Source organism: Brachycentrus maculatus, unplaced genomic scaffold, assembly GCF_059751285.1.
Source record: "Brachycentrus maculatus isolate JH-2025_06_01 unplaced genomic scaffold, ASM5975128v1 h1tg000018l, whole genome shotgun sequence".
Taxonomy (NCBI): domain Eukaryota; kingdom Metazoa; phylum Arthropoda; class Insecta; order Trichoptera; family Brachycentridae; genus Brachycentrus; species Brachycentrus maculatus.
In genome coordinates, this window is record NW_028280772.1 from 472603 (window position 1) to 493598 (window position 20996).

Below are 20996 nucleotides of genomic sequence, written 5' to 3' on the forward strand. Positions count from 1 at the left end.
ACCGATCGATAGGTAGCAGTCTACTCAATAATTGAGTAAATATTTACGTTTTCCACACCTCATAGTGGTGTATTCAATCGTAACTGTTACGGAAGCAATATGCAACGTGATACCTCAATCTGCATGATGAAATTTTAATAAATAAAAAAACTAACTAACCAACCAACCATCACGCCGCTTCAGGCAGAGACAGTATAATTCCACACCAATTTGTATTTGCAAACAATCTTCGCCTTCTTCACTTTCGTGCATCTCCTCATACACACACGCTGATTATTCCGACTCCTGACCTGACCACGCCCAAATATTTGAAATACTTGATCATGTTAAGTTTGCCTCCGCCTTCCTCTGCTTCTATTTCCAACAACATTCGGCTCACAAATTTAGTTTACCGTTCTTTCCTCACTCATTAGTCTCACATGTCTAAACTACGTATCTCAACGCACCTATCTTTATTCTTCCATAATGCTCAACCGTGCATTCTTTCATTATTTCACCATGCGAACATCTATCATATATCGTTTTGCGGCACATTCGTCTGAGGGATCGCATTTCTTTCTCTTACTCTTTATTTTTCTCTTCCATCCTCCTTTTCCAAACTCCATGCTCACTTCCATACATTAGAGTTGAAACCAGGACTCCGTTGTGTGGAAGACGAATGTTTGCAAAGACAGAATGGCGTGGCGTTCTATTATATCTGCCGGTTATCTGATGGTTAGTTAGTCACATCTAACATTACAAGGCACGAATTCAGTAAACTATCGAAAATGACAGTTCGTGAATGCGTTTGAAAGAATTTGGTTCATGTTAAAAATCACCCTATTTTCAGAATAAGTCTGTATTGATTACATAATAATTATACGTTATTTCATAAAACTTTTTTTATAATTATCAATTGTTTTTAAGGCATTTTTTAATTCAGTTAGTAGTAGTAAAACTTCGTTTGAAATTTTGTATAAAATCTATTTGAATTTTAAGATTATTGACACATTTCTGAGTTTATCTTTTAACGTATTTCAATACACTTTACAAACGTCGATTGGCGAAAACCGTTAAAACTTGAGTTTTTTGCACTCTCCGAAAACCTGTATTTTAAAATATACAAAAGTAATTTCCATAATCATATTTATTGAGCACCAATCTGTTACGAGTTGACTATTTCTACATTCAACCCGTCCCGTCCGAAACGGGGTACTTTCATGACGCTTTGTACGGGCATTACAGCGACATAATGAAATAACCTGCCTATAACGGGTCGTAAGCTCTGTAAATACTTCCTACTGCCGTATTCTTCTTTATCTATGTTGAGATGTTCAAAATAATTCAATAGTTTCATGATACCAACAACCCTTATACTATACAAAGACATAAAAAATACGATTCGGTTATTGCTTCAGCAAACAATAAAATGCTTCTTGGAATTTTTTTAACACTTATAAAAATAGGAAACAATTTTTGTTTTAACCACATTATTTTAGTCGTATTTTTACACTTGGTTTTACAAATTTCCTCGTCTTCTTCAGGGATACAAAGTACATACAATTGTGTAGTTAAGTAAGTAGACACAGTAATTAGATTACATTTGAAGAGAAGGGATATAAGTATGGGAATGTTTTTACAGGATTATGAAAAATTATTATAAAAGATTATGAAAAAAATCATATTTTTAAAGATTTTTTTTATTTTCGCTAAATTATGTAATGAGCATTTATTTTGATAAATATTGTGGTTTTCGTCATGGATAGAATGACAAATCGCTCACTCCTTTCAAGAACGTCATAAATCAAAAAACTTGATTTTTCAGGAGAACGTTTTTAAAGTTCAAAAATAAAACACAATGTATTAAAAATAAATATCAACCCACTTATTGAACTTTTTACTGTGCAACAGATCTTTTTAGGTAAAACCTGACTGTTTTTTCTCCATTTAAAAATATTTTGTATATTTAAAAAAAAATAATTGAACAATACCTTTTCTTCCAAATGCAAAAACAACACTTTCTGCCCTGTAGCGGGTAAATATTAAGTTAAAAATATGCCTCTTTTGCTGGGATATAGAACATTTTCTTGGCATTCCGAAAACATGCACAACTGAAAATAGTCGATTTTTGATTTATGACGTTCTTGAAAGGAGTGAGCGAAATGTTACACGGGGTATAAAGTGTTCACTTCAACCAACCGATAAAAGGTGGCTGGTCCTGTATTTCCGTATTCAGACATCCAAATTTCCATCTCAATCTTCTCAAACTTCTGCATAATGATAATAAAATTCTACTCGTTGATATTTTGGAGCATCAATAAAAATGTAACTACGTATATGAATGCTGTTAATTAGTTTACCATTTTTGTATGTAAATTGAACCGATTTTTTCTCCAAGTTCCCCAGTTGGAACTCGGGATACATTTTCACACTCCCCACATTGAAGGTTGATCGTGCCTGTAATTATTATGTGAACAACACTTCACGTTTTGCATGACTCCACTGCCAAACGCTCATCCCATCGATTGCCGAAACATAGTTTTGTCTTCCAATAACACCTTATTAAATTCTTCAATGTTGTATGACTACAATGCTGAATAAACAATCATCTCCCACGCGTGAGAACATGCAAGGTTAGAAGTACCTATCTTAAGAGAATACGGCACAAAACCCACAGAATTATAAATGGTTAGAGCTGAATTATCCTGCCGCCACGCTGAAATATCTAGAACGGTTCCTCATCAACGCTACTTCTTCATCGTGTTAATTTATTATTTTCTCTATTTGTTTCAGCTGGATGATAGTGCCCTACAAGTGTACAAAGATGGCGACTATGGGCCATACCTCGATCTGGAGTCTTCGCTCAGTGAACAGCAGGAGGAACTGGAAGGATTTCACAAAAAGTAAGTTAAGAAATTAATAATTAATATATTATTCTCCACACTTAAGTTTTGTAACACACCAACTCACTTTGGCCAGTGTCGTACTAAAAGTTTCTTCTGTTGTCAAGGTTTTTTTACTACCTTGCCACGTTGGAATAGGAATTCTCGAATCTACGTTTGCTACGTAAGATAGGAAAGGCATTGCTCGTGCGCATATTTAGAACGCCACTAAGATAGGGTAGGCACTTACTTGTAAGACAAGTTAGGTACTCACATATAAAGTAGGGTAAAAACTCACTGTGTACCTATATGGAGCACGCGTAATGTAGGGTAGACGCTGTTTTGCAAGGCGGGGTAGGCGCTACTTGTTTCCAAATGGACCGCGAGGAAGGTAGGGCAGGCACTGCTTGTGTGCCTGTATGGAACGCAAGTAGGTCAGTACCGTTACACTAGTTCTATCTCTCGTCTGCTTCCATTACGATATACGGCAACAGGGTGCGCAAACCCCCGGTAACAGAGACGCAAGTTTATCGCTTCTGACTCTGAGCGGTTGCGACAAATAATGACGTCACGAATGGATTGTTTCCTACCATTGATTTAATTAATTGAGTCATTTATATCGCCCTTACTTGTTTGTTATTCTTCTCTGTGTAGGTCTCGCGGTCTGTTTTTAAGAAGGATAAGCGTCCTGCGATGTCAATTCCCAGCTATCAATCCATCTCTTAGGTGGTATGCCCGGGAGTCGCCTTTCTTTCGGTTCGCCGTGCAGTGCAATGTGGGAGTCTGGACGGTTCCATTATCCTCCCATGCGCATAACATTGTCTCCTTCGTTGCCTTCCCCACCTAACGGCATCTTCGATCTCGCACATTTCTCTTATCCTGGAATACTCGAGGAATTATTAGGAATACTTATTCTATCTCGTAGACTCTTATCAGATATGCTCCTTAGAGTCTTCATTTCCGACGCGCTTACTTATTTACGGATTTTAAAAAAGAATACTACCGATTGTTTCGTGATTTTCCTGTGATAATTTACTTGCCGATGCAAAAACGCGATAATAGTCGCCTATTGTCTCTATCTCTCACAATCTCATGTTCTATATATTTATTTTAATATCAATTACTATACATCGATATGTTAGAGTTGACTTTACCCCCGCAATTTCGTGGCATTTATGAATCGCGGCAGACGATTTGATGTAGTTATAATAATATTGTTAATAGAGTAGTGGATGGCCGTATGACTCAGTTCGGTTTTTGTAGTCGGGTACAGGAATAGTTGTTTCTATAAACACCAGCCGCTTCGCGGTAAACTCGGGCCGAGTCGTCACCAGGTGATTTTAGAATATGGGTCACTCGCGAGCGGCACTGATCACCTTCGTGCGCCCATTGTTGTACCTCTTACCCAAGAAGAGAAGATGACAATTCTCATTTATTCTCTCATCCGCATTCTGTGGTGCATAGGGCACTGCATCATATAAGCGCAGCGTCATCTTGATCGTTGACACGCGTAGGAAGGGTGATCAGCCCTCCGCTTCAGGTACCAGTCCAGGGTATTATTCAATAAAAATCAGAGTGAAAACATCACTTGTATTTATTTCAACCCCCCCTGGAAATCGAACCCGGAACCTCCAGTACGGTAGCCAGGCGTGCTGACCATTAACGGAACACTACGGAGGAGGGCATAAGGTTAGGGAAGGTAAATGTGAAAAATACATCACAAACACCCGGACCAATTGGAACATATATATGTGTGTATGTGTGTGTGTTTATATATATATATATATATATATATATATATATATATATATATATATATATATATATATATATATATATATATTATATATATATATATATATATATATATATATATATATATATATATATATATATATATATATATATATATATATATATATATATATATATATATATATATATATATATATATATATATATATATATATATATATATATATATATATATATATATATATATATATATATATATATATATATATATGTATATATATAGTTATTCTTTGACAATTCGTAGCTTGAATGAGTTCACTTTAAAACCAATGCAAAATTACGACGTTAATGTGTTTTCATGCCGCTCTTTACTGGCCTCGTATTTCCTACTAGAAATTAACCTACATATTCAATAATATCTCTGACTCGAGTATCTGTTCCAAAGCTCAGAAAACCTCAACTCGTTTCCTCCGTCGCAGCTTGCGCAGCTTCCGAGATAATGGTCCCGGATGCGTCGATGACGCTGCTATCCATCGCATGAATAATTTACCTTTACTTAGTCAATTAAAAAGCAGCCATGTTTGAATTTCTTTTGTTTTTAGTTCTTTCATTTATTTGTTTTTAATCTCCTATCCGGACAATGGTGCAAAGGGCACGGCATCTTTAACTCATCGTTAACTTAATCGGCAATTATCAGATATGTGAAATGAAGAAACCAAAGAAATCATCAAGACGCCGGACAAAGGTTGTCGATGTGATAGATCACCTTGCCAGACTAAAATGGCGATGGGCGGGTCATGTTGCGCGACAGGAAATGGACAGATGGGCATCCAGAGTTCTCGGGTGGAGACCTTGGGATATGAAGAGATGAATAGGTCCTTAGAAAAGATGGGCGGACGGCATTGTCCCCGTCGCGGGTGGTGAAAAAGCCTAAACGAGAAAACTCTGGAACAAATACAATAGAAGAAGCCTACACCCAGCAGTGGAGAGACGGCTAACAAAGAAGAAGTACATGATCAGTTCAGCGTTTCTCGAATCTGGATCAAAGGAGTGGAAAATTGCAGACAATACGGATTATATATGAAAGAGGGGCTTCCTGCGACCCAGTGCCCTATGTACCAAAGATTAGAATATATAATCATTGTAAGTCTGGTCTTAAATTCTTCTTTGCTTGTTTCGGCGAATCCTAATATCCGGAATAAACGAAATATACCTGTTTTTTAAATGTTAATTTTTAAACTATTTTGGAGCACTTCCTGACCTTGCCTGTTTTTCGAACATCCATCAAATAGCAGTCCATTATCACTAAGTCATAATTCAAGAAACTAAATATACTTTCAGAATACACGGGAGACAATCTGTTTACAAACGAGTTCTTAGAAATCGTTTTTTTAACGCGTGACGTTTGCGCTGTTGCACTTACTATGATTCTTTTAATTTCAGTAGTTAATTCGGCAGTCACTTTGTGGTAATATATAAATATCCATTAATTATTTTAATTTACTTGTCAACGAAGGTTTACCCTTTCACCACCAAAATCCAATATATCGGCTTTCGGTAGGTAGGGGAGAGTGCCCATGGATGGGACGTTTTTGATTTTGCCTCTCTAGTTTTTCTCCGTAAAATAAATCATAAAAAGTAAACGTGGTTTCTCTTTATTCAATCTTTTAGCTACAAATATGCCATACTTTGTTTTCTAAAAAAAATAACCTAACTGCCTGAAAAATCGATTTCAAATAATGTCCTAAAATGTCCCATTCATAAACACCCTCCCATGAGTGGGACACTAGTATATCATGAATGGGACATGAATTAAAATGCAAGATCGATGGAAAAATTATATTTTAAAGCAAAATAAATCGGTAGACACTTTCGTATAACACGTAGACGCATGCAAAAGAAATTTTATTCAACATTTTTGTAACATTTTTGGCAAAAAAAGTTCAGATATCTTAATATTCCACAATTTTCACGGGCCACATAATTTACGTTTGAGCCATTGCATAACACTTTATTGGTATTCTCCTTCACATATGTGACACTTATTATCCTCCTTTCATTTTGTTTTTGTCAGTGATACACCTTCTATTTCAACTGATTTATCTGAACTGATATCTCTGTTATCACTCATTGAAATCTCTTCTATGAGTTTTTTTAAACTCTTTTAGCGTTAGGCTTATTTTTTGGACTATCTATAGGTTTTCCTTTTCCATTCTTCAATAATTGTATTTTCAAAAACTTGTCCTTTTCTGGAGTGTCAGAGATTATACTTGATTTCCCCTTTCTAATCTTTTTCTGTACTGTAGAACATATTCTTCCAGCTGAATTTAAATACGTGGAAAGCTTTTCTTCTTGCTTCAGAGTAAACTAACTAAAAAAACTAACGAACCATCACGCCGCTTCCCCGCAGAGATAAGCAGAAAGAATAGAACGCCACACCACTCTGTCTTTGCAAACATTCTTCCCCTCTTCCACGTTCATGGATCTCCTCATACATACCCGCTGATTATTACGACTCCTAACCTGACTACTTTTAAGTATTTGGCATTCCTGATCTTGCCATGTTCTTCATTCGCCTCATAAATTTATTTTACCGTCCTTTCCTCACTCATTCGTTCTACATGTCTAAACCATCTCAGCACACCTTTCTTAATTTCATCGATAATGCTTGTCTCAGCTTTGCATTCCTTCCTTATTTCACTATTCGAACATCTATCATACATCGTTTTGTCGCACATTCTTCTGAGAGATCGCATTTTGACTGCATTCAGTCTACTTTTATCCTTCTTTTGCCAACTCCATGTTTCACTTCCATACATTAGAGTTAGAACCAGGACTCCGTTGTGCCCTGCCAGTTTAGCTTCGGCTGATAGGCTCTGTTATTCCTATGCTAGGTGTATGTAAAAATATCTAACCACTAGAATCGGCCTTTACTTGTTTAAGATCAGACATCAGCCTTTACTTGTTTAACATGTCTATAAAGAGATGATTTTCCTATTGCATATGTCTTTGCAACCAACCTTATATTTTGCTTTTTATTTAAAACCTCTTCTACAGCAGCTTCAATTTGAACGTTGGTTATGCGTGTTCTTGGCATTATAACCTAAAAACAATATAATGTTTACAATACGTGTAATACAAACGAGTACAAACGATTTTTAATGTAAATAAAAAGTATTCGTCACGAATGGGACAATTTTTCCTTTGAGTGGGACCGTCCCATTCATGATCACTGGACGCGTCCCATTCAAGGAAATGCGTGATTTTTAGAAAAATAGATAAATCGATACATTTATACTAAAGTAATTTTGATGAAACTTACTTTATAATATACGGAGAGAACTGACTTAAATAATTGTATATATCAATTGGAGCACTTATTATAACTTATATGTGCAAACATAATCAAATTACAGAATATAAATTACTTTTTGACGCAAAAAAATTGTAACACGTCTTACTCGCTTCACTGTCAGTCGAGAACTGTGGTTTGAGGATTAATCTGTCTAATATCGTAACGTTAATGTTGGGTATTTTTTTATTTTTTTTTGTTACAATAGTTTGGGCTGGAGGACGATTGTCCCATTCATCCTCTGTCCCACTCATGGGCACTCTCCCCTACTCTAGCGAGAAATACCGGATCCGTCGGATCTGACGTCATGATTTATAAAGTATCAGATACATTTTTCACGGTGTTTTAAGGATAATTTCAGGGTTGTGTAAATTTTCTATTCATACTATGTTTTTTTTTTAAATAAGTTTTACATCGATTTTTTTAATTTTAATCATTTACATCCTGCAATTAGTTTTTTTTCAATGAAGATGAAACTTAAAAATGGATTTGTTTCAACAACGGCACAGAGTGTTTATAAATTATCGAACACATTTTACTTTTGAATTATTTTTATTTAAACGCGGTATTTCTAGCACCCCAAACGTCCTAGTACATTACATTACATTCAGCCTTCTTATTGTGTCCAGTATTGAACAAAGGCATCCCTTTATGGCTTCCAGGGTTCTCTGTTGGACCATCTTATCTGGGGCCTACTCACGCGTCTAGGCCTCCAGTCACGCACCTTTTTCGTCAATCTATCCTCAGACATACGTGCCACACGACCTGCCCAGTTCCACAAGTTCCTACTAACCAAAGGGTTAAATACCACTATTAAGTTCCCGCTGAGATGCATTAGCTATTCACACAATGGCGCGAGCGGATTGTACTCGGATCGCGTTCATTACAGACCGCAAATGTCATGTCGGCTTTACTGTTTCCCGATCTACTCGCAGGAGAGAGTTTCGCTTGAATAGGCAATGTGTTTTTACGACTCGACAGTTTGCAAATAAATACGCGACGCTCATTGTTTAAGATCAAATCATGGAAAATATGATGACCGTGTCAATTGTCTTCTTTGTAATGCAATACAGTAAAACCTCGATATAATGGCCTGATTGGGGGGATGTGGTCCCGTTAAAGACGAATGTCCGTTATATAAAAATAGGTTTTAAATATTTCTCAAAATGTGGACACTGTGTTAATATACAAATAAACAATACGAAACATCATTAAAATTCTATTTACAACATTTTGAGTGTGTTCACAAATCTGGATTATCTCAATTAGAGTATATTAAATATATCTATATCTATTTACTTCTTCAAACCCTTATCCACACCCTTATGGTGCATAGGGCACTGCATCATATAAATGCAGTGTTATCTTGATCAGCCCTCCGCTTCAGGCACCAGTACAGGGTAATATTGAATAAATATTAGAGTGAAAAAATCACTTATATTTATTTGACCCCCCTGGGAATCGAGCCCGGTACCATCAGAACGGTAGCCGAGCGTGCTGACCATTACACTACGGAGGCGGACATGTCTATAAGGAGTTATTAAATATATCTCCAATTATAGGTAGAATTGGTAAATGTTACACGTGTGTAAAGTGATCACAAACCAGCCTATGACGGTCGTAAGCCCAGATTTCCATACTCTTCTTCATCTACGATGACAAAAAAATAAAATGAAATTATATTTATTGTCTTCCGACATTCGTCGTGAAGTGACGTTGCTGTTTGATATCGACGCGCTTGCTTTCGGTAATCCTGCTTTAAAAAGGAAGTTTTGTTCGCACTTACAAAAAAGGATAAAATATACATAATTGAACTTCGTTACATGAAAGGTTGGTGTTGTATGATAAAATTCTAGTGCTATACGTATGATGTAATTATCTTGGCCGTTATTTTTTTTACATGTGGCGACACTTGAATTAAGCATGTATAATATTATTTACAGAACGTTTATATTTTTTTGCATTTGACCGGATTTTTGTCCGTTATATCAAAAAATCGTTAAGTATTTAACGTATATAACCTCTATAGGTTCATCATATCGAGGTTTTACTGCACTATGTTTTCTTACTAATTTTCGCCGTGTTCTCTGCGGTTAAATAAATTATACCATCTCGATTATGAACCTGCCTCAGCGTAGAATGTATCGAGTAGAGGTAAACTGCCATGTAGGGATTTCAATTTCGCTAATGTAAAGGGTCCGCCAAATAACTTTTTTTTTCAAAAACAGGGCGCAAAACATCGAGTGTAGCTTCGGCTGTGTGGCACGTAGCGCCGTCCTGTTGAAACCAAATGTTGCCAATATCCTCCTCTTCAATTTTTGTGAACAAAAATCCGTTCAACATGGCCCGATAACGATCGCCATTGACTGTAACGGCCACTCCTTGCTCATTTTCAAAGAAAAATGGCCCAATTATGCCTCTGGACCAAAATCCGCACCAAACAGTGACTCGTTTTGGGTGTACCGGCTTTTCAATGTATGCGTGCGGGTTTTCTGTGCCCCAAATACGACAATTTTGCTTGTTTACATACCCGCCAAGATCAAAATGAGCTTCATCCGAAAAGATGATTTTTTTGGCAAAATCGGCATCTTCTGTAAGTCGATCGCAGGCCCACTCAGCGAAGCGAAAACGCATTGGATGGTCAGTTGGCTTCAACTCCTGAACCAATTGGACTTTGTATGGCGTCATACCAAGGTCTTTATGCAAAATTCGTCTCAATGATGTCTCCGAAATGTTCAATTGTTGAGAACGACGGTGAATTGATGTTGATGGCGCTTCACGCACACTTTCTGCCACAACATCGATATTCTCGGGTGTACGCACTGTTTTTGGCTTTTCACGCTTTGGTTTATCGATGAGGATGCCAGTTTCTTTCACTTTTTTCACAAGATAACGAACATACGGAGCTGACGGTGCTTCTCTTCTTCCAAAAACCGTACGCAATTTTCGCACACATTCTGCAACATTACCATGATTTTCAAAGTAATGTCGCAATATTTTCCAGCGTTGTTCAAGCGTATACACAACCATATTCGCTCAGCGGAAGGATAAAACTAATTATCTGTCAAATCAGACATGAGCTAAGTGTTACCATTCACGAAATAAGCACTAGTTGAAAAAAAAAACTTTAGATGGCGGACCCTATATTATAATTTTAAAACAAAGTTTTTTTTATAAATTATTTTCATTCATATTAATAGATTTGTACATACATATGTACCTATATATTCACACACAAACACACACTTTTTATTAAATCAGTCGTTTAACGTGGTCCAAGAGAACACGGGCATATGTCAGTAAATTCTACATTATAAAAAAATAATAAATTATTATTAACTGCGATAATTTACGAGTACATTACATATGATGTTTATTGATATGTACATATAATGTCACCAAGTACGCTTCGTGGAAGTCTTTTGTTAGCGCCGCACACTAGTAAATTATACTCATCAATTTGAACTTGAAATGAACGTATTCAGAGGAAGTTTATGTATGTATATACTTAGGTATTATAGATTATACAACAAAACTTCCTGGATACACTGGTATCGAATTTAAATGAATCGTTCAGTCTTCAGTTCAAATACAATAAATGTACAATATTTTTCAATGTGCAGAGGATGGAACTCCACACTTTTCTGTCCTGACATACTCCACAGGGACAATTGAAAAGATTAAGAAAAGATCCTTAGGGTGGTATGGACTTGTGAAGCGAATGGATAACGAGAGAATGACCAAAAACAATTATCTGGTGAATGTGAGCGAGAGAATAGAACGATGACAGCCGAAAACGCCTTAACACGACCAGATCAACCAGATGCTAAAATCTAGTGGTGTCTTAAAGTCTTCGTGATCGGAAGGCATGCATGACTAGATGTATGGATGTGAAGGAAGCTAGGAGTGCATGTCAGAACAGACGAATGAGGCGCTCCATCCTCTCTGCCTACCCTTCTAGAGAAACGGCGTGATGGTTGTAGTAGTAGTAGTAGTAGTATAAAAAATCTTCACTTTATCTACACGTAGTAGTCTATCTACTGTAATGCCTCCAACTGGACCTTAGAATCGTTAATTCTCTCATTAATTGATTCGGCAGTCACTTTGTGATAAAATGTATTCATTTTTAATTTTATTTTTACTTAGTAAAACCGATATTTCTTCAAATCTATTGTGACACGTGTTTCGATGCATTACGCATTTTTTGTCACAAAAACATGTATCACAAAAGATTTTTAGGAATAGTGTTATTTACTCGGAAATTCTCGTTCAACAATTGTAGAGGGCATCCCCAAAAAGTTACTTTTCCAATATTGCACTTTTTTTTAAAGGAATAAATAACCCGCAAAGCTTTAGATGCTTGTCTGCAGGTAGGATAGTAAGGATAGGGAAGGTAAATGTGAAAAATACGTCACAAACACCCAGACCAATTGAAAGTAAATCTTTCTTGAATTCATTTTGCAATTTGCGGGAATCGAACCCGCGACGCCAGTTTCGCGGTCGAGAGTCTACCCAACTACGCCACGGCGCCTGTCGATTTAAATGCAAATCTGTTATATTTACTGTTTTAAATCGAAATCTTAATTAAAGTTGCGACAAAACGTGACCAATCCTGTGTTAAACCAATGTAAAATCATTAAATCTCACTAAAACGTAACAATTTTACAAGCTAGAATTCCTGATTACTTAAAATCATTCAAAATGGAAATATCCCACGCGATCCATCTATCTTGATTTTGCACCAATTTAGCGAACGACATGTCTCCGTGTTACGTTTCTAGGCCGCCCGTTTAATAGAATGACAAATTCACTTTCCACTTGCGCTTTCAATTGTAGTCTACTTGAATTTTATCGCTTTTAAATGAAGATAAATAAGAATTCCATGCTTCATTATTGTAGGTACATATAGATGTAGGTATTCAGTAATATTTCAGTAATACCTTCGTCTACCCGGGCCATGTAGTAAGTACCAGCCGACCCTATCTCTGTACCCATCATATAGACTGAGGATCACTTAATCAGCCTATGACAGTTCATAATCCAGACTTCCATATTCTTCTTTATGCATAGGTATATAATTTATAAATAAATCGTGACAAACGTTCATTAAATGTCATGTATTATTTAATGTGTTAATAATATTTTCAAATTTACTGCTTTGAAGGGTAATCCTCTTCTTCTAGTTAGGTGAGCGTGTTTAGCTGTCGTGCTGGAAGTCTCGGGTTCAATTCCCAGAGGGGGGGCTGAAAATAAATATCTGTGGTTTTACACTGCAATATTTATTTAATATTACTGGTCCCTAAATCTCAGGAGTGATCACCACGCATGCATGTAAATAACGATCAAGATAACATTGCGTCAGTAACATGTAGTGCCCTATGCACCATTGGGTGCGGATAAGGGTTAGAGAAACGGACCCAGACAAGTAACTTCTAGATTAAGTACATTTTGTTTTTTGATTGTCAGTCATTGAACCGGGCAAATATAATCTATTGCGTGTATGCATAATAATATAAACCGATTATTCTTCGTTATTTTTTATTCTACTGACCAAATATATGTAGGTATACACGTCCACCTTTATACAGACTTAGATCATCGACTGCTATATTTTCTCGGCGGTGATACTCACTTAAAGCATCTCCGAATAAATCATTTTGATTCGGAACACAGACAAGCTTGTACCTGAGACGTGATTGCATCAATAGTTAAAAAAAATAAACCTAACAATATGACACAACGAGCCAATGGATGTACTACGCCACACACGTCTGTCCTGACATACAATCCTAGCTTCCATATCTATCTAGTCATACACGATCTCCGGTTACTTAGACTTTTGAAAATACCAGATTTCAGGTTTTGAGAGAAATATTTGTATTTTTTATTATTTACACAAATATTTAAATTTCATACTATTTCTGTGAGCTTGAGCGGCTCATTATTAGAAATAGGTATCGAATTGTGGTAGAGTAGATTCGAACCGAGAAACTCTGTTTTAAGAATCCGCGACACTAACCACGGGACCACAACCCGACACAATTTCATACTTGACATCTCAACGTAAATGAAGAAGAATATGGAAGTCTTGGTTTTTACAGGACTTACGACTTGTCATAGGCTGGTTTATCATATAATTAACACATTTTTTCATGCGTGAGTTCTCGGTAGCATCTATGGTTTAGTAGAGTAAGCTTTTAAGCTTTAGAGACCCCAACTTTTTAGCCCTGTAATACCTTATAATACCTAGACTTAATACCTAGTAATACCTAGACTGTTAAACCTAGACTTACATATTCTTCTTCATCTTGAATGAGATGTTCCACTGTAGCACTGAGTCGCTGTATAGAGCGGCTGCGGTCAATGTTATAAGTTATATTAAGCATGAAGATCGCCAACCTTTAGCGTGGAGTGGCACAATAAGAAAAATACTCATTCGCTCCACATGTCCAAACCACCTCAGAGAACCTTTCTGAATATTTTTAATTATCTTCAACTCAGACTTACATTTCTTTCTAATATCTTCATTTTTAGTCCTGCGGTACATAAGTTTTTCTAACCTTTGCACCGCAGAATGTACGCTTTTCGGACCTATAGAATAATGCTAGGGATATCCTGGAGAGACCATATCTCGAACGTACTACAAATAATCGAAGAAAGAAGCACCTTCTCGCGACTATCTCGAAGAGACGCGCCAAATGGATCGGTCACGTGTTGAGACAGGACGGTTTCCTGCACCTGATAATAGAGGGAACAAATGCCAGAGGACGCCAATATCTTTGCGACTTGTACAAGGATATTTGCTGCTCAACGTATGAGGAGCTGAAGAGGGTGGCGCATAATTTACCAGAATGGCGAAAGAGGTGTCGTTTGTTACTGCAAACCAATCCACAAGAATGAGACCACAGAAGAGAATCGCCTTTCAACGGGGTTCACTCCAATTTTACCCTTCTTTTGGCAATTCAATGTTTCATTTCCGTACATCAATGCTGGGACCCACTCTGTTATTCGAGCGATATCTTTCTAATTTCTTCACTTTTAGTCCTGCGGTACATTAGTTTTTCAACAAGGTGTGGTATTTGAACGGTTTTCACTCCGCTTTCACCCTTCTTTTGGCAATACCACCAGCTCCGCTGTGAACTGTCAGTTTGAGCACTATTTCGAGCGCCACGATGATTCCGCAGTATTCGAACGACCAAGTGGCAAGCACTATAATGGCAACTTATCTCTTGCCCATACTCGACCCGAGTGAATAGTGAACCCACTCTCTCTTGAAGATGACTAGGTACTATGTACGCGGCGCATAGTAAGCCTATATTTGCTTAATTATTATGTTAAACATGTATAAAAAGTACAAGTGAAACGAGACGAATTTGAATCCCGTTATTATTTATTCTGTGGGAACGCAGTCGGAACTGCTAATCGATTCGATTGTTGCACGTTTACTTTCATACAACTGAGTGATGTTTATATTGTAAATCACGACGCGCGACACGCTTTAGAAAAACATCTGATCTCCAATTTACGTTTTGTACGCAGATGGGAGATAGTGAGTACGGTTCCTGAATATTTCATTTGTATTCTATTTACAGTATAAAGTATACTGTAGTAACCATAGAAGACGTAACTGACAATTGGTAACGTTTTGAGGGATTCGTATTCAGCTGAATTTTTGTAATAAATCTATTTGAAACCATATATAATAATAAATATATTTTTTTAATCTTAAAATTTTAGTTGGGTTTGTGCCTCTCTAAAAAAGAGACTGAGTTCTTATGCTTGAAGATGGACTTTTCCTTTTTTAATACATATATTATATTTTTTATTTATTATTTACAATATTTTATCTTCTTTTTTTCAAACCATCATCCGCTACCGATGGTACATAGGGTACCGCATCATATAAACGCAGTGTTATCTTGATCGTTAACAAATGAAGGAAAGGTGATCAGCCCTACGCGTCAGGTACCAGTCCAGGGTAATATTGAATTAATATTAGAGTAAAAAAATCACTTGTATCTATTTGACCCCTACCCCTGGGAATCGAACCCGGAACCTCCATTACGGTAGCCGAGCGTGCTGACCATTGCGCTACGTTTACTTTTCCTTTGTGGTAAGGTAATATACCTCTCTCCTTATCGTTTATCGTTCTATTTGTAATACCACTTAAAAAACTGTAGACTTCAGTTGCCCTGATACTGGAATGGTTATTGCGAATCCGGCAGTCATAAATTAGTATTTTTAAGTAATATAACACAAAGTGAACTATGAATTATAATAAGGTGAACGTTATATATTGAAGTACCTACCTAAATTAAAAAAAAAAACAATTTTAAAATTAAACTTTTTCTTGTTGAATACCATTTGCGATGTTTGAAAATGATGTTAAAGGTATCGAAACACGTGGCACAATAGATTTGAACAAATACTTTTATTTACCAAGTAAAAGCAAAAAAATTAAAGGGAATATAAATTTAAATTTAAATTTTTAATTTATATTCACTACAAAATTTCTGCCGAATAATTAATGAAATATGTAACTCATTTCTCTGGTTCACTTGGAATGAATGTAGATACCCCCTTAACGGTTGAATAGGATTTATAATGAATAGGTGACTAAAACAAAGAGTTTCGATGATTTGTGAGCGGCATGCATAATGCGACCATATACTAAACGAAATTACATATTAAGATTCTTTTGTATTCAGTCGAAATATCGAAAGGGAAAATCCAATTTTGTTCACATTCCTTAGCCTTCATTTTATGAATATTGAACATGTAAGTAAAGAGTGAAGAAGATAAAATTGTATGTATATACATATATAAAATGTTTATATATATATATATATATATATATATATATATATATATATATATATATATATATATATATATATATATATATATATATATATATATATATATATATATATATATATATATATATATATATATATATATATATATATATATATATATATATATATATATATATATATATATATATATATATATATATATATATATATATATATATATATATATATATATATATATATATATATATACACACATCTTAATATTTTATATTTTGATCTGTTAGTTTTGTTTAATTATTATATCTTTTAAAAAAAATCTTATTAGCGTTTCAGTCTTGTTAACCTTTTAATCCCATGTCCCAAAATGAGAAATTATAATTACTAACCAAATAAGTAACCCTCACACCGGTTCTCCGCAGGGGTAGGCAGAAATAATGGAACGCCATACCACCCTGTGTTTGCAAACTTCTTCGCCTCTTCCACATTCATGTATCTCTTCATACATACCCGCCGATTAATTCAACTCATAACCCGGCCGCATTCAAGTATTTAACATACCTGAATGCGCCTAGTTTTCCTTGGTCTTACTCTGCTTCTTTTTTCCAATTACATTTGCCTCATAAATTTGTTTAACTGTTTTTTCCTCACTCATACGTTCAACATATCCAAACCATCTCAATACAGATTTCTTTATGTTATCGATATCTCAGACTTGCATTCTTTCCTTATTTCTTTGGAAGTTACTCATCGGGAATATTATATATTTACATATCGCTCACTCCTTTCAAGAACGTCATAAATCAAAAAACATGATTTTTCAGGACAACGTTTTTAAAGTTCAAAAATATAACACAATGTATTAAAAATAAATATCAAGCCACTTATTGAACTTTTTACTGTGCAAGTGATCTTTTTAGGTAAAACCTGAAGGTTTTTTCTCCATTTTAAAAATATTTAGTTTAAGAAAATAATTAAACAATACCTTTTCTTCAAAATGCAAAAACAAAATTTTTTGCCCTGTAGCGGGTTAATATTAAGTTAAAAATATGCCTCTTTTGCTGGGATGTAGTAAATTTTCTGGGCATTCCGAAAACATACACATCTGGAAATTGACGATTTTTGATTTATGACGTTCTTGAAAGGAGTGAGCGATATATGAATTTTGTATGTAATATGTTTTAAAATAAATAAAAAATAGAAATATTAAAAATGTAAATTTGTAATTGTAAAATTATTTTTGTTGTATATTTAGACGTTTGCACTATAAATTATTGTAATTTAATATGACTTACATATTTATGATTTTAGAATTTGTTATTTTTATGTATTTTTTATATTTATATTTAAATTATTGGATTCGATAAAAATACAAGCGCCTACGGAATAATAATAAATAACACTTCATTCTTATTTATTAAGGCATTCTGCCAAATACGGTCATATAATCTGTGACAAATATTAATAAATTAATATCTAATAAAAAAGTTTATACAATATATAAATATAATAAATATTTGCGATCGTGTCGTTTTGCACATCGTTATGTGTTTAAATTACCCATAATTTATATATATATATATATATATATATATATATATATATATATATATATATATATATATATATATATATATATATATATATACAAGTATATATCTTTTTCTTGGTGTGGGCCTTGTGCCCTGTTTTTAAGAGGGATTAGCCTCCTGCGATGTCGATTCCCAGCTGTCGATCCATCTCTTTAGTGGTCTGCCCGGGAGTCGTCTACCTTAGAGTTGGCCTTGCATTGTGATGAGGGGGAGTCTGGATGGTTCCATTCTCCTCACACGCGCATACCATTATCTTCGTTGCCTTCCCCACCTAACGACGTCTTGGATCTTGCGTCTGTATTTGTATTTTCTTAGCCGTATCCACTCTGCATTCGATCCCATGTGTCATGATGGGCCTCACGCAGACTTTATTTATATATTTTAATTTTGTTGCCGATCTTCATGTCAGGGATTTCCATGCGGAATTTTTAGCCATCCTGAGATGACTGCAGCCTAGTTTACTTGCCCCATCACTCCACATATATTACGCTATATCGGTAAATATCATGGCCGGATTTACAAATTAAATACGTAGCATAAATAATTTCAAAATTACTTCGGGATGCTTATTTCTAGTATGTTTTCTATCCGAATTGTCAGAAAATTTAAGTTATCGAAATATTTATATAATAAATCAACTAAAGTTATCGTCAAAGTGTTATTCCAGCTTACTATCTTTTCCTATCTACATTTTATCGGTAACATTAACTTTCAGGGAATATGTATCGACACTTTTTAGTATGAAATGTCGACTTTCCGTGAATTGTAAGATAAACTTACCGACATGTTGATTCCAGACCAGACAACCGTTTCGGTGCCATACATATTAAGAACATTTTGAGTGTGTCTAAACACTTGTTCATAAATCTGGATTATCTTCAATCACATGAGTTATTTATCATATTATTTCTTAACATCTCAACAAAGATAAATGTACTAAGATAAATTATATTTATATATGTCGTTCACAATCGTGTAAACTTATTTTTTCCAATAAAAATTCTTCAATTGTTTTCTCTTCTCTTCAGTTGGTCTGACATGTTTTCCTGTTAAAACACTTCCAAAATTAATAATAAAAAAAAACATTTACCTGTAAAGGAAACGATTTAAATGAGAAGTCAATAGGGAAATTAGTTTATTTCCATATAAACTACATAAAAAAACACTTAAATTTACGCTGAAAGGAAATTTCTATTTTTCAATGAAAAACTTCTTAGCACACTAGGTGCGTCTGTAGTTTAGAGAGACACTGACCCTCGAATAGCTCGGAGCTGGATGCTTGCAATTAAGTGGTAAGGGTGGAGGAAGCGATAGGGTGCATTTGTCATCAATTTTAGGACAACGCGCCTGCTCGAAGGTTAAATGCGCAACGGGAAGAGTGCGTAAGGCAATTCGCATTCGAAACGCTCGTAAATTTCCCACGTTCGTTCCGTTGTCAGGGCAGCCGTTTGATTGCGTTCGCCGACCGCGCTGTGAACTCGGACCACCGAGCGAGCAACAGCGATGGGAGAAGAATCGCTTCGGAAAAACGCGAGGAAAGTTGAATAGGTACTCTGGCGGTGGACAAAAAGCGGGAATTCTTTGAAGAAATGAAAGTCGCCGAAGATGTCAACAGGAGTGGAATCGCGTGGTAATTTTCTCAGTACAGGCAGTTGCATTTTACTTCGCACGGGGAAAAGTTGTGCCAGCGAACATAATCCAAGTGATATTTTATTACATACATATATTTACAACATTTTGAGTGTGTCCAAATACTTGTTCTTAAATCTGGATTTTTCCGATTATAGGAGTTATTTTTCATATTATTTTTTGACATCTCAACAAAGAAATAGTGGAAATTAAAATCATCGACTCCTTAAGTGCTCTTAAATATTATATAATCTTCTAACCCTTATCCGCACCCAATGGTGCATAGGGAATTTCATCGTATTGACGCAGTGTTATTTTGATCGTTACTTACACGAAGGCAAGAGTGATCAATCCTGCGCTTCAGGGACCAGTCCAGGGTAGTATTAAATAAAAATGAGAGTGTAAAATCACTAATATTTATTTTCACCCCTTTATGGGAGATATCAATTTATTATTATTTACTATCAACCTGGACTGAAGATAACATGTCCCATGGATCATTGGGTGCGAGTGAGGAGTAACTTGCGAAATAAGTTAATATGTCATCAAAGTGCGTTTGTACAAAATGGTCGGCAGTTGGCATCTTACAACTCTTTTACGAGTGCTGCATAATTAATATTGCAAAGACGTAAAGTTAATGACTTGTAAAGTATAGATAACTCGCGTTAGCGCTGGTCTCCGTGTCGTGTAGCAGACCGGAAGCTCGCCCTCTCGCTGCTGGTCTCTCAGCGGGGTCCAGAAGACAGCTGCCATTCTGGATACAGGCGAGCTGACAACGTCTTGAAAACGAACAAGATTTGACGGGCATAAAATTAATAAATCTAGGAATCGTGATTTGATAGCGGATGCATAAAGAGCCAAACTGCAAACTACTAAACGGTGAAGGCTCCGATAATCGTTACCGATGCATTTCGTTTCGATGCATTCCTAAACTGATCATTTATTTTGGCCTCAAAACGGGATATCTACTAATTTTTAAATACTTGTTCAC

The 20996-nt window shown here is 35.5% G+C and overlaps 1 protein-coding gene across 5 annotated transcripts in view; it reads left to right on the forward strand.

The window, feature by feature from the left end:
* Fhos (Formin homology 2 domain containing) overlaps positions 1-20996 on the forward strand; it is a 100118-nt gene that overhangs the window by 53416 nt on the left and 25706 nt on the right. For all 5 annotated transcript variants that reach the window (XM_088267159.1, XM_088267142.1, XM_088267151.1 and 2 more), the window contains one exon: positions 2773-2882. In XM_088267159.1, coding sequence (XP_088123285.1) covers positions 2773-2882 — 110 coding nt within the window. The remainder of the gene's footprint in view (positions 1-2772; positions 2883-20996) is intronic.